The 15,756-nt window shown below is 40.3% G+C and overlaps 2 protein-coding genes across 2 annotated transcripts; both read right to left on the bottom strand.

The window, feature by feature from the left end:
• Positions 1 to 205: 205 nt before the first annotated feature.
• On the bottom strand, positions 206 to 3,290 carry LOC139479329 (uncharacterized). The gene is made up of 2 exons (XM_071262188.1): positions 3,221 to 3,290; positions 206 to 450 (listed from the first exon to the last, which is right to left on the bottom strand). Exons 1-2 carry the CDS (start codon positions 3,288 to 3,290, stop codon positions 206 to 208), a joined length of 315 nt encoding a protein of 104 aa, XP_071118289.1.
• Positions 3,291 to 9,438: 6,148 nt separating this feature from the next.
• LOC139479188 (small ribosomal subunit protein eS7-like) lies at positions 9,439 to 15,661 on the bottom strand. The gene is made up of 7 exons (XM_071262018.1): positions 15,578 to 15,661; positions 13,373 to 13,447; positions 12,890 to 12,961; positions 12,353 to 12,493; positions 11,407 to 11,471; positions 10,584 to 10,734; positions 9,439 to 9,555 (listed from the first exon to the last, which is right to left on the bottom strand). Exons 1-7 carry the CDS (start codon positions 15,659 to 15,661, stop codon positions 9,478 to 9,480), a joined length of 666 nt encoding a protein of 221 aa, XP_071118119.1. The 3' UTR covers positions 9,439 to 9,477.
• Between the last annotated feature and the right edge of the window lie 95 nt (positions 15,662 to 15,756).

The following is a 15,756-nucleotide window of genomic DNA, read 5'->3' as shown; positions in this document are numbered from 1 at the left end:
TGTTTTCTTCATTTCTTAAATTATTTAGATCACTTTGGCCAAAAAGGCTCCCATCATACCCTGGCCTTTATGTTTTACACGTGAGAGTAGGATTACAAATACACATTGAACTGGATGACAGGAATATGAGAACGTTGCATGAAACATCCACTTTATATAACCATTACATGTATCTTTATGATCTTCACATCTTTCAGGGGCGAGTTCAGTCAAAGCAGACTGAAGATATCTGTATTCCCATGTCCTTAAAGTACTGGCACCATAGTCGGAGAAGGATTAGGCTGCCAGCAAAGCCCCTAGCATGACCAGACCAAGGATTCAATCGTTCAGAAGTGTTCACCATCATTCTTTTTGACCAAGGATTCAATCGTTGAAAAGAGTTCATCAGCATTCTTTTTGACCAAGGATTCAATCGTTGAGAAGAGTTCACCAGCATTCTTTTTGAATATCCTGGAAAAGTCAAGAAAACCATCGTCAACGAATCATGTGAATACTGACCACACTGACACATCACATATACCCAGGAAGAGGATTCTTGGAATGAGTGAGTATGGTTTACGCCGCTTTTAGCAATATTCTAGCAATATGACGGCGGGGGACACCAGAAATGGGCTTCATACGTAGTACCCATGTCGGGAATCGAACCCGGGTCTTCGGCGTGACGAGCGAACGCTTTAACCACTAGGCTACCCGACCGCCCCTGATTCTGGGAATGAAGCAGTAGGTACTTAATCTCAATAAAATCAGATCTTTTACGCCGATACGATAACTCCCTGCTTGAAGATATAGCCACACATCAGGCAAACCCTGAGTGAACCTTGACGCCCAGTCTAAATGAATGATACGTCGGTTCTTAAGCCACTCAGTTTTCTAACATGAATCGCTTCATTGGTTTGCAACTTCGACTAGGACGTAATAAATATACAGACCACAAATATCTTGGCGCTCAGAAACAACAAGGTGTTAAACATATCCACGACAAATTATCTTAACTATCTGCATCGGATCTGGTCGGTGTGGTTCGTTTCCTTTGACCAATGAAAGCCTGTGTGGGCGTGTCATGAAGAGGCATTTAGCCTTGAGTTCTTAATCATTAAGTGTCTATTTTGTCAGGATAATCCGACCGTCTGATTGGTTAAAAATGTAGGTTGAGTTCTAAATACAGAAATCAGATATGCTGTTCTGACTGCTTCGCTCACTCGTTCGCAGAACTGAGAAGCCTCCAGGCTGATTTGGAAAATTCACCTGTCGCGACCTCCGATAGATGTGTCGTCAGAGTTTCCCGTACCATGGCATTGTATAGGAGTAGAATATCTCATTTATATTAGATTGAAAAGGCACTGTGCATGACATAACTACATCTGCAGCCGGTCCGCCAGACCAATAGCTCGATAGTACTATCCAGTGTCTTGGATAACTAGCCAACAATGTAACAGACCATTTGCAACAATGTAACAAACCTTTTGCAACAATGTAACAGACCTTTTGCAACAATGTAACAGACCATTTGCAACAATGTCAAGTTCGAGCAGGCAATCATCATAGATATGAATTACCGTATTCGACGTAATAAGGGCCCAGGGCGCTCTCAAAATTAGAAATAGGGGGCTCTTATTAGAATATTATTTTGTCGAAAAAAAACCCGTGGTTTATGCTGACAGCCTGACATGTTTATGTACGACAGATATATTTTTCCAGGATTTAATTGCCAATAATTAAGGGTGCATATAACACACGAGTGCGTATTATACGCGAATAAATGAGTCTTGTGTACATTGATCAATCGGAAGGGGTGCTAATTGGGAGTGTTTACGAGCCAATATATTCGCAAATATCGCCGTAAGCGCTTGTTAAAAAGGGGGCGCTTATTACGTCGAATACCGTATAATACTGGTTGAGCGAAGATGTCTTATGATTATGAAAAGGATTTGTTTGCTTTTATTTGTATGAATACATCACAAACATCACAACTGCAATCGTTTCATTCAGATATATTTATTTGGATTCATTAAGATGCATTACTAACTATTCTTTCAAAGCTAAGGTAAACATACCCGTGAAACCCGAGTTTTGGTTTGTCGGCACCATGCCCACACACGAAGTACATGTATGTCACGTGGGGTTTTGTTCCCCGTGAAGCTGTCACGTCATGATTTAACTGAAATACTATCAAAGCGGAGTTGCACCAACTTTCTCGCCATACAACTGCCGAGACAACGAGAAGACCGTTACATCTGGACCGGAAACCTCGAAAGGTTTGGATGTACAAAATCTGTATTATGTTGTCTTAATTGTATTATGTTGTGTTAATCCGGATATCCTAAGGAAGACGCTTCTCTCTCCCCGTGTACATAACCCTCCCTAAAGTCATTTTTCATGACCCTCTTCATGGCAAGGAAACATCAAAAGTCGTTTGCTATCGTTCGCTCGACACACGTGTTGATTATCTGCACTGATATTCAGTGAATTTAGTCTCGAGGCTTAAAACCTCACTCACCAGATTGAGGCTGAAAAGGAGGTGTCTGAATTACAGGGGTGAAGTGAGTGAATGAGTATGGTTTTACGCCGCTTTTAGCAATGTTCCAGCAATATTACGGCGGGAAACACCAGAAATGGGCTTCACGCATTGTAACCATTTGGGGAATCGAACCCGAATCTTCGCCGTTACAAGCGAACCGCTTTAACCCCACCTCCCCATAGGGATTAAATAACTGCACGTTAGACAGTAGTATTGCTTTTAGACCCTTGAAGATCCGGGGTAGAATAGGTCTTCAGCAACCCATGCTTGCCATAAAAGGCGACTATGCTTGTTGTAAGAGGCGACTAACGGGATCGGGTGGTCAGGCTCGCTGACTTGGCTGATGCATGTCATCGATCCGAATTGTCTGGTCCAGACTCGATTATTTAAAGACCGCCGTTGTATATCTGGAATATTGCTGAGTGCGGCGCTGAACAACAAACCCTCCAACTATTGCTTAAAAAACCGCCGTCAATTACTTGGCTACGAATTAAGTTTAAGTTACATTAACGAACATTCTTGGTGGTGTCCAGATTAAATGGTTAACGAGATGCACTCGTACACTGTTGCTTTCTTAGATCAATGATTAAACATTTCTCTACGGGATTCCTTGAAGGTTAAGATACATAAACAAACATTCTTCCTTGAAGGTTAAGATACATAAACAAACATTCTAGATTTTGGAACATTGATAGGACTTACTTGAATAACAGTAGGCTTGAACGGTCATTAACAGGAACAGAAGAGTCAAAGTATACCTGACGGAGGCCATCGTCTTCTGTCCTTAGTAAGCAGTTGGCTTTACTTAATGAGAAGGTAATTTAGTTTGCTGATATATATATATATATATATATATATATATATATATATATATATATATATATATATATATATATATATATGTATATATATATATAAGGATACAGGAAGCCACTACCCTATAAACCACGATAAAAAGAGTAGTGCGTGGATGGTTTTCTTTTATTAGCCGAGGGCGTCGAATGATTGATTAAAGACGACACAACATCCGTGAAGAAAACTTGTGTGACAGGGTAGGGTGGGATCGTGTTGCAGGGTTAACCCTTAGAGGGAATTACAATGTAGATGTGCCACATCTAAATTAATCTCTTGTGACGTAAACACGTTTAATCCATTGTTCTGCATACCGACTGTAATCAGATCTGTACATTAAACTGCTGTCGTAAATGTCATGGACTGAATCTATTACACGTACAGGGGCTTCCATTTGTTATGACGGTGGTGACGCAAACTGATTTATGCCATTGTAGACGTTCAGAACCAAACGTTGCCGTTATTCGTCAGCAGGGAAGAGGAGACCCGTGTACCCGTGCTTGTCACATAGGGATCGGATGGTGTGCGTGCATGCGTGCGTGCGTTCATGAACAAGGGTCAACTCTCGCCTATCTGTGTCATCGTATCAGAGAGATAGAGAGAGAGAGAGAGATGCATGTCATCGTATCCCAATCCCGTACATCGATGCTCATGATGTCAATCACTGGATTGCACGTGCATCCGATTCGTCTCATTCACAGAAGACGTAGGGCCGAGTCAATTTAAACAGTAAATCGTTGAAGTGTTTTAACTGTGAAAAGCAACTTTGTTGACGGCTAAGCCTCGTAAATGTTCCCTCCATTAGTTACACACGCCATTTGTCACACACTCCAATTTTGCCAGTTGTCACACAGAGGATATGGTTAAAGCAATATGTACTGTCGTCATGGAATACTCCAAATTACTTCTAATTAGGACGGCGATAGATACAGAACGAATTGTTTTATAGGCATTATTTAGAAGTTGACGGATGACAAAATGGAGACAAATTATGGATAAGAACTTCAAGTCGTGATTGACAACGGTATAAGGATCTCTACCGAAACGTCGCCTTTACAGTATATTAAGAAGTCCATAAATTGTCTCTACTTTGATTCTGAGCGACCTTTGACAGCAGGCGGCATCCCTGACATTACGTCCGATTGTTGAATGTGAATAACACCCGACCACGTCCAGCTGTACCTATAATTTGCACGCCTGGCATGGTCAAGACAAAGTCAAAGGTTCAAGTTTCATCTTGCCAGCAGTAAGGGCCGTCAGCGTGTTTATCGACGTCAGTTTTTATGGAACGTTACACTGACGCGTGCACACTACGGGACCCATCTTGTGGTCATCGATGGCAATTTTACAGGTTATGGTACCGTGACGTCATCGCGTCCTCCAGCCCCATCGCTATACGGGTGCCGGTGGGACAGGGTACTCTCACCTGTTCGCGAAAACCTCGAATCATCACCACTGTTTGATCGTGATTCATAAACATACGCTCATTATATAGTCGGAATCGTACAAAGGGCCCTGCTTCTTACAGATATTTCTTATGATTATGCATATGGCTTCTGTATCTTTTATTTACAGCTGGACAATACCCGCTTCCACCTGCACGTGTGGTCACAGGCTTCATTGGACAACAGAGAGCACACACACACACACACACACACACACACACACACACACACACACACACACACACACACACTTCCTTGGGCTGCTGGCCTGTCGTCGCCAATGAAACATGGGTGGGTGAACTCAAACGTCGTTTACGCCAAATAAGCCGTTGATGTTGATCCGGCTGCGACAGGCTTTGGTCCAGATCTGAAGAGACATCCCACAAGCCTCCCTCAACCATCTTGTGTCGTCAGTGAGGCGCCGTTGTCAAGCTTGTGTCACTGCTATTTGTTTGTTTGTTGTTTAATGCCGCATCAGCAATATACCAGCTATATGACGGCGGTCTGTCACTGCTAATGGTGGTCATAGCCGATACTGACTTGTGAAATGACAAATGACCCCACGCCACTTTCAACTTGAGATGACCTTTACAGAAGACATGTGTGGATACTGCCATTATCAATTCATGTTTCATGGACATCAATATATTGTTCTGTTTCAAGATCTTTCTTTGTTTGCGTTTAGTTATTATTTCCCACAGTCATCAGTGGTACACGGGAACTTTTTCCGCTAGTATATATTATGTACTTATCGATATAATGTTTGTAATGTATGCTACTCAAAAGAAGTTAAAGAACATAAAATAACGCTTGTGATATTAAAAATTGTAAAATTATCTTTATTATAGAAATATGTGTGTAACATACATTATGGTTTACATGTGAGGGGACGATTACAAATGTGAATAACTAAATGACACTAAAAAGGGAAAATTGCATGGAACATCCTCTTTATGCAGCCATGTTACATGTATCTTCATAAACTTCGTAGTTCAGTCAAAGCAGGATATGATATCTGTATTCACCTGTCGTCAAGTACTTGCACCAAATGCGGATGAAATATAGGCTGCCAGCTAATTTGGGTATATTACAACGATTACAGACCGGTTCCTTCCTTCCTCTTACACATCCTGGATAGGTCCAGCGGAGATTTCAGGTAAAGCACACTGACGGTATCTGTAATCCAAGGTCCTGCAAGTACTGGCACCATATGCGGAGAAGGAAGAGGCTGCTGATTGGTCCCTTGGATGACGAAGGAAACAGTTGTTTGGAAAACATTATCCTTCTTATTTCCCTTACAAATCCTGTAGAGGTAAAAAGAATATATGGCGAATGATTCATGTAAACACGGACCACAACTTCAAAAAGTTTTATGGAAGACATATGGAGGACATTCCCAAATCTGACACATCAGTGACGACTATGTTTCTAGGTTTGTCAGCACCATACCTGTGCTCGTGGTTTTCACCTAAGTGGTTAACGTCTGAGACCTGCATCACTTCGGGCTTACCTCCCACATTAAGATGCCACGCCGTCATATCACTGGAATACTGTTATAAGCGGCGTTAAACACTACTCACCCACTCACTCATAAACACATGCTCATGTTATAGTCGGAATCGTACAATGGACTCTGCTTTTAGCAGATATATTTTATGACTATGGAAATAGTTAGTCGCTTATATTTAGTAGAACGTAATCAAGTACTTGTCGGGACTCTTTTAGGTTTAAGTTACATGAAAAAACATGTTAGCAGGTGTCCCGATCACACGGTTTACAAGATGCACACTAGACTATTATTTTGCTTCATTGGATGAATGATACAATATTTGTCTACAGGATTCCTTGACGTTTAAGATACATATATTGTAGGAATTTTAACATGGGTGGGCTTACCTGAATCACAGTAGGCTTGAGCGGTCATTAACAGGAACACAAGGGCCACAGCATTCGTGACAGAGGCCATTTTCTTCTGTTCTTAGTATAAGCAGTTGGCTTTACTAATGTGTTGTTTGCTTATATATAGGAAACCTCGACACTATGACCTCCAGTAGAATTATTGGTGCGTGGATGCATTAGGTAACTGCATGATGGGGGCAACCCCAAGGAGCAATTAGATGTGTCACAAATAAATTAATGACTTAATCTCGTGAACGTGAATCATCCATTGTAAAGCCACTTCAGCTATAACAAGATCGGGACATCGCCGAGTACGATCGGTCAGATATTATATCTGTATGTTTAAAATGTGTCATTTATGGGGGTGACGGTGGTGCCTGATGCCTAAGTAGATGCTCACCCACACGCGTTGTTGCCCTCAGTCGTCACCAGGGTAGAGGCCACCTCGGTATATTTGCCTTTACGATAGGGATCGGATTGTAATAAGCATTGTAGTAAGTGTTATGCAGGCTGTGTTCAAAGGAAAAATATATTTCCAGTGAGGGACATTCTATAGAACATCCCTGGGACATATAGGTTTTCTGTAGAATATCCTTGGGACAGGGGGGCTTTTTGTGGAATGTCCTTGGGACGGGATTGTCTGTAGAATATCTTTTTCAGTATATTTTCCTTTTTAATATATATTTCAGTCAGCCCTCCAATGGCAATGAAGCATGGGCTGTGTATGCAACCTGTCTGTATCAAGGAATCCATAAGATAATTTATGAGGAGCTAATAAATCTAAAAGGTGTATTAATATTAACATTTGAATAATATATATGTGTGCCAGAGATCGGTGTATATACTCTTGGAGCCACAACGACCCGACATATTCCTTAGTCAGTAGCTATCTTCGTAGCTTGGTATTAAACGAATGGTCAACTTTGCGTAACTGGCAGTATTACATTACTGATTATTCAATATGAATAAGTAGGTCTACATACAAACAGGCTTACGTCGCGGCACAGAACTTTGTCGTACGTAATAGCTTACTGTTCTCGTTCATCAGTGGCATTTATATAACACCTTACGGCGAATGTTGGGCATGCCGTGATATATGTACAATATCTATCCATCTATTTGTCGATCTATCTACACAGTAAACTACGTTTATAACGAACACGCTTATAACGAACTGGTGGATATAATGAACTGTTTTTTTGTCCAAGCCATTTGTTGTATATATTCTGTATATATGTTTATAACGAATTGCGGTTATAACGAACTAAAATTAGTGGTCCCTTTGAGTTCGTTATAACCGTAGTTTACATATGATGTTATATTAAATGACACACAGAAGCAAGTGAGTTTGGTTTAAGGCCGCCTCAATCTATTAAAATCAGATCTTAGCGCTCGCTACCGCTGCACAAAGCAGTACCGGTGGCGAGTAGCGAGATCTTCACAGTATTTCAAGATATATCAACTCTGCAAAATGCAGCGATGTGTGCAATTAGTACACACCTTATATAAGCTTTTTCTTCAGTTCTCATTGTATTGATAAGCACCAACAAGATGGCTACAATACTTGGCTTTCTTTCACCTGTACTGTGCAAGAACTAACCGACGTTTTACTGATATAGGTATACATTGGCAGCGTAATACTTTACTGGAGACCCTTGAAGATCATGAGTAGAATGGTTCTTCAGCAACCCATACTGTAAATAGCCACTATGCTTGTCGTAAGAGGCGACTAACGGGACGGGGTGGTCAGGCTCGCTGGATTGGTTGATGCATGTCATCGTAACCCAATTAAATGGACCAATGCTCATGATGTCAATCACAGGATTGCCCGTCCAGACTCGATTATTTAGACCGCCGTCATATAGCTGGAATATTGCTGAGTGCGGCGTTCAACAACAAACAACTTAACGGGACGTTGATCATAATATTGACCACTGGACATGACAGACAGGCGTCGAGACAAAGCGGGAACGTATCCGACTGCCCCGTTAAACCTGTCGTTAAGAGTTACCTGGACAAGTTTTGTTTACCTTTCCTGCTCAATATCCTTTTTCATTGTTGCATGGTCAATTTGCTCTATTGAATATTCAGTTTGTTTTCCTATCTCTTCAGTATGGGGGGGGGGGGGGGGGGGGGAGAGAGAGAGGAGAGAAGAGACAACGGGTGACCCAGTCGTTGTCTTAGGTGCTGCAATTCGCTGTGCATAGTTGCGTCCCTTGGGCACGTCACAAAGCTGTTTGTACGTTCAAATCCCGGTTTGCCCCCCCCCCCCTTATGTTTCTAGGTTTTTCAGCACCAACCACGTTGGTTTCACTATTCATAACTGGAATACTGTTCAGTTTAAACCCAACTCACTCATCATTATAGGATCTTTTACTATCAGTCACACATCTCTCCATAGGTTGTCGCGTCAGGTGAACTTTCTTATCAGCATGTAATGGATGGATGTAAATGGGCAGTTCAAAATGTACATAATAAAGGCTGCGCTATCATCTTTAGGACATTTTACACACTCAGTCATTTCTGTGTACCATGGCATCTACACCCAAAAGGAGTACAACAGAGCAACCACCTTTGAACACAGTAAATATCTCTAAGACTTTTGTACCATACTAGATTGCAAATCCATGTGTTATATGTAATTTCATCCTTTCTTGGGCTTTACTACTATCAAACAGTCAGCATTGGCATAATGGACCATACAGCAACAGAAAACAAAAACAATTTGCTTTACTTCCCAAGTTTATACATTTTTTTTATATCTCACAGCACATATTCTGGGAATTCAAAGTTCACATCTTTGCCAGTCAACTTCTTGTAAACTGCTGTGAAAGTCTCCATCTGCAACAGAAAGATAGATCTTGGTCAAATATTATACACCACTGGTATAGAGATCAATAACATTTGCCATTCATGGCCTCCTTCATAAAAGCGATTGCTGGGCTATTACTGTCTCATATCAAAGGTAAAGCATATGAGAATTGATAGTTGTCTTGCTATGATCGCTTTGTCAAATGGAGTCCATATATTACCAAAGGAAAGACTGAAATAGACAAGTCAGCTTGATTCAGCCAGCAACATCTTAAAGTTGAGCCAGAATCCAAATACTGTCCAACCTTGCCAACTAATGGATACCTATGCTGTCTCCCAATAAAGACAGAGATTTTGGAACATGTACAACCATGGCATAATTATCAATCGCTATCATAATGATATGTAAACCAAAACTATATGAATAGCAGCCTTACCATTTAAAAATCATTTTTTCTTTGACCAGCATATGTGGACAAAATATTGTGTCTCTGAAAATTACTGTTTTTGCCATTGTAATGAATGAACAGGATGAGTGACTGCTGTTTTATGCCAGTCAGCACTATTCCAGCAATACCAGAGTAGTCGGTAAACAATTCTGAGTCTGGACAACACAATCCAGTTTGGGTTTACATGAATAATGATCCACCCTGTGCCAGTGTCAAGACACTAAACTGCTAGGTCCCCCATTGTAACTTCCATAAACCTCATCTTACAAACATCATTGTACTGGAGACCTATTCTGTCCCCAAATCCCCACAGTTGGTTGGTTGGTTTGTTGTTTAACGCCGCACTCAGCAATATTCCAGCTATATGACGGCGGTCTGTAAATAATCGAGTCTGGACCAGATAATCCAGTGATTAATATCATGAGCATCGATCCACTCAATTGGGATCGATGACATGCATCAACCAAGTCAGCGAGCCTGACCACCCGATCCCGTTAGACACCTTTTACGACAAGCATATTCACCTTTTACCGCAAGCATTGGTTGTTGAAGACCTATTCTACCCCGGAATCAAATCCCCACAGGCAGAAGGAACTGAGGGAGGTTTACCTTGTGTTCAATGTTAGTCTGCTGGTTCTTGTCAAGGTGAACCTTGATGAGTCTGGAGCCATCCAGCTTGATCCGGATCCTCTTGCCGACAATCTCAGCAGGGAAGCAGAGATCCTCCAAGATACTGTCGTGTACTGCTGTCAGGGTACGGCTGAATACCAAGGGAGATAATCAAGCAAACATATCCTGCATACAGGAAATTGTTGTTCATACTGACAACAGCAGCTGAACAGCAAAAATGATATCGATCACATCAAGCATATGGATGACCAACGGACTACCCACCAAGCAGAAAAATAGCAAAACTGAACAAATAGACTTGGATTAGAAATCGCAATTATATACTACTGAAGCAAGGTTATGACTCTAGTTGCATTTGAGAGTTTATCCAACAGTGAGGTGAGGTGAAATGGGGTTTAACGTCGCGTCCAAGATTATTGCACTTATATAGCGACGTTTATCCAACAGTGACACTTAAATTATGGTTATATTGCTGATGAGATATATTCTTCTATATTTAGCCACTTTTGTCAAATTAGAAGCACTATGCTTCATGGACTGGTTCCCATTTCAGTCTCAGTCTCAATGTAGTCAGTGCTATATGTGGATGGGCAATGTGCCAACTCCCTGCGCTTGGTCTAATGTCTCTTCCAAATTTTCACTCATTGCAATTGAGAAAATTCCAGAAAATGTATGGATTTTCTAAGGCAATTCCAAATGTACTCGGATGCAAAACTATTTCTAGGTGGGTCATTATGATAGTAAACATGCTGGAAACCTTCAACCATGTGCTCTCAACTTATTGAACTCAAAAGCATCTCACCTCCTTGGTCGCTTCTGCTTCAGCTTTCCCTTATTCTTTCGGGTAGGCTTTGGCAATATCCTCCTCTGAAACAGGATTAGATACATGAACTCTGATTGAAAGCATTTCTAAACTATGATAAACTGTAATATATCTACACCAAACACAGCCCTGTTTCAGTTAAACAGGACTTCAGTCAATTCACTGCAATGAATATCCCAAAAAGTGAGCAAGTAAGTTGGGTTCACTACTGTTTTGAACAGAATAGTACTTGTCAGAAGAAATTCAAAGTGGCAATTTTCTGAGTGAGTGAGTGAGTGAGTGAGTGAGTGAGTGAGTGAGTGAGTGAGTGAGTGAGTTGTGTTTAACGCCGCTTTTAACAGTATTCCAGTTATAACGCGGTGTGTCAGCTTCATGTGGGAGGAAAGCCCGAAGTGATGCAGGTCTCAGACATTTACCACTTCGGTAAAACCTACGAGCTCGGGTATGGTGCTGACAAACCTAGAAACATAATTGGGGCGAACCAGGATTCGAACCCACAATCATAGGTTTCTGGCGTGCCCAAGGGACGCAACTCTTCACAGCGAATCGCGGCGCAATTTTCTACGATTCAAAGGGACAAGAAACATGTTAGATACCCTTTTTGTGGAAAGCACAGATTCTTGTGTTGCAGTCAGTCACATTCCAGATTACCATGGCAGACTATATATAGAAATGTCCTAACCATGCAAACACTGTTTATAGGATGAACAGGACCCACACCCTCAGGGTGTGTTCATCAGCATGGTCACACATTGTAACCCTCCAAACCACATTTCAAGTGTCTCTTGCAACAAGCATCAGGCCCTTAAGACGTACACTGACCAGCAACACAGGGAACAATTCAAAGAAAAGTAAATTATATGCTAAAAAGTCCATATCCCAATTTTCCGTAAATATGAATGATAGCTGTACAGTAAAGACAAACCTGGGCAATGAAAACAACATGTTTGCCACTGAATTTCTTCTCCAGCTCTCTGACAAGGCGGGTCTGGATCTTCTGGTACTGTCTCAGCTGCGGCACTGGCACAAAGATGATGATAGCCTTCTTGCCCTGGACATCTATTTCCTGGATGAATCAACATGGACAGATATATCAAACTCCAGTACATTCACAAAGCACATACAGGCAAATACAGCGAGTGTCAACACAATGAGATAAAAATAATTATGCAACAGTTTCAGACTTGGACTATGTAACATGACCAGATGTTGGGTAAAAACAAGCTGCCCTACCACCCTTCCACTAGTCATACCAATATGGATGGACATACAGACATGCTAATCTTTGGGTGTAAGTAATGAAGGCTTGCTATCAACTCTTTTCCGCGTGCTTGCAAAAGACCAAAACAATGTTGATACTGTCTTTAAGAGGAAAACTTAATTACCAAAATTAATTACGCCAAGACATGTTACATGTTTTAAGGAATGAATTAGGACATGACATGATGTTGAAAGCCTTTACCTTGGCTCCAGTGATGAAGAGTTCCCTAAGTTGGGCCTTCAGGTCACTGTTCATCTCCAGCTCAAGCAGAGCCTGTTATACAGAACAAGAAACAATTGGCAGTGTTAGAAACCAAGCATGAAAGCATTTCCAACACAGAAAACATTCAAAGAAATCATTGAATCAAGTAGGATTCATATTTTCAGAATTTACTTTATGTTTAATTTACGGAACAACACATGATAAATCTGATTTTGTAGAAAGCAGAATATGTGTCAATGAATGCTCTGAAGGGATTTTGCATGTATTATATCCATGAAACAAATGGATGAATTTTAATAAATGCATCAGACACTGAATCATGATCAACTACCAGTGATGAATTAACTTTCAAAACCTTGTAAATATTACTGTATACATGGTATATAGCCTATGGGCAATAGTAATCTATCCTGTTAGCAATTTTAAAATATTGAATAAATAAAATCGAAATCGACAACATACCTGAGAGATTGATGACTCAAAGTCATCAGGTTTCTCCCCTTGGGGTTTGATGATTTTAGCGCTAGCCGAATACATCTGAAAACCAACAAAATTATATCAATCACTTGAATAACTGTCCCAGGTAAGACTTACATGTGTCTTTGATCAAAACACCTAAACCTAAAATCTGAAATCAAGGAGCCTCTTCTGTACATGCTGTAACGTGATACATCACAGTATCATTAATTGTGAATAATTAAGAGTTATTTCCTTGAACATGTCAAAATTAGAGAACAAATAAGTGAGCGAATGTTGTTTTAAGCTGCAGTCAGTAATATTGGAGCAACTTCATAGCGGATTGTGAATGATCAACTGTGGGCAAGTCAAGAGAGTACTGGTCAAACTGGTCGGGAAGAAAAACGAAGTGAAAATGGTCATGGAAAAGTCAACATAGACACATGATAGACACAAGAAATATCAAAATGTTCATGATTGACTTTTAGTTGTATATATTCAATACCTATTGTATTTCAAATAATAAACAATCGTGTTTCAAGTTGTCTATCTAGATTGAGAACCTTGCTAATCCATACAGCTTTTTTGGGCTTGTGGATTGCTTAGCACCTAAGAACCGTATACATATAAACACATATCAGTGACAGTGAGATCTATCTGCACAGAAGTAATGAGTCCTGCATTGTGACCTCAATATGAACACGTTGCTCAGTCCAAATTGTAGTATGTGTTATGAGTGTGCTTTGGCACAACAAATGTACACGTTACATTGATTAGCTACCAGTATTCTAAACGCTGGTATGTGAGCAGTGACAGTAGCCCAAGTAAATGTACACAGAAGCAATCCCTATGGTCACCAGTATTGTGGGTGAGGCTGACAGGTGCGTAAATACATGTTTCACAGGTACCCTGTACCCAAAAGCGTACTGACATAAATATTAGAATCATCCCAATGATAAAGGACACCTGATTTTCACAAATGCATCTGCACAATTTCAACGTATCTGTATCTATTTATTGTTTTATTACTAGATGCCACAAATATTAGCCAGAGCTGAGGTTGGAAAGTTAATTATCACATTGGAATTACTTGGCTTAAAGACAAGGTACTGCACTGTAGTAATGACTGTATAAAGTAGACTGCATTCTATCCACTGGTGTGCACATGACGTTTGTTTAACACTTCTCTAAGCAATATTTCAGCTATATAAAAATCGGGTGTGTAAAAAATATTTGGACCAGACAATCCAGTGATTGATATCATGAGCATCAATCCACACAATTTGGATATGACATGCATCAACCAAGTCAGCTAGTCTGACCACCATATCATGTTAGTCGCCACTTCCAACAAGCTTGGGTTACTGAAGGCCATTTCTAACCCAGATCTCCACAGGGATTAGATAATTCTTAAAGTGTGTTATGAAAGTGAGGATTGTTTTCATGTATGTGAAGTTGATGACAGTTGATGACACCATTCAATACATCAGATAAGGATTTGTAAATCACACTAAGGATTTTATTATCAACTATGCCATAATTTCACATCATTGACATGGTGAGAACTAAACTCAAAAGCTTTACTTGGTAACAAAAATATGCCCTTGTAATGTTAACACAATGGAGAAAATTGAACATTAGTACTTGTCTGCATGAATTTGTACTAGCTCCGAAAAAGTGAACTCATATAGTTTTTATACATTAAAACATGTCCTTTTCAATATGGGTGCTTTTTACTCAAGATTTCTATGATACTTCTGACGCTTGGCAATTTTGACTTGCTGCCACTGTATATCCAGATATTTAGGGCCTGCAAACAAAACATCGCTAACTGGTGTATTTTCAGCGCATTTGAGACCTGTCATTGAAAACATTCCCGATTTATTTCTAAAATAATGAATAGGCACTGATTATTACTCTACATATGACTTTACCCAACTACATGTGGCCCACTTGAGAACTTAGCCCTTGCAGACTTGACGCAAGTTGTTCTTTGCTCTTCCTAAACTAATGATAAACATGTGCAAAGGCATGAAGAGTTCGTCATAATCCACGGCATATCTCTCGCATAACGAAGCATCTACTTGATAATATCTACACAGTGGTTTTGACTTTAATTGTTTAATATGGCTGGACATTATAGTTCTAAAAAATCTCTTTATTTGTGGTTTATTTTGATAATATGTCTTGACGCCAACGATATGCACTAACCCTCGGCAATGGCGGCGACGGAAAAGACCTGATTATAGCAGGTGCGCAGTGAATGGGAGTTCCGCTTGACGAGTAATGTAGCATCAATATTAATGCTTTATTGTATGAAATAAAATTTCATTGACACAGAAATTGTACAATTATAACCAAGTTCTAAGGCCCTACATGATTTGTAACAA

The sequence above is a fragment of the Haliotis cracherodii genome, unplaced genomic scaffold (assembly GCF_022045235.1).
Source record: "Haliotis cracherodii isolate W230 unplaced genomic scaffold, xgHalCrac1.p SCAF_4, whole genome shotgun sequence".
Lineage (NCBI taxonomy): Eukaryota > Metazoa > Mollusca > Gastropoda > Lepetellida > Haliotidae > Haliotis > Haliotis cracherodii.
Note: the sequence above shows the minus strand (reverse complement) of the source record. Positions and strands in the feature narration are given on the sequence as shown.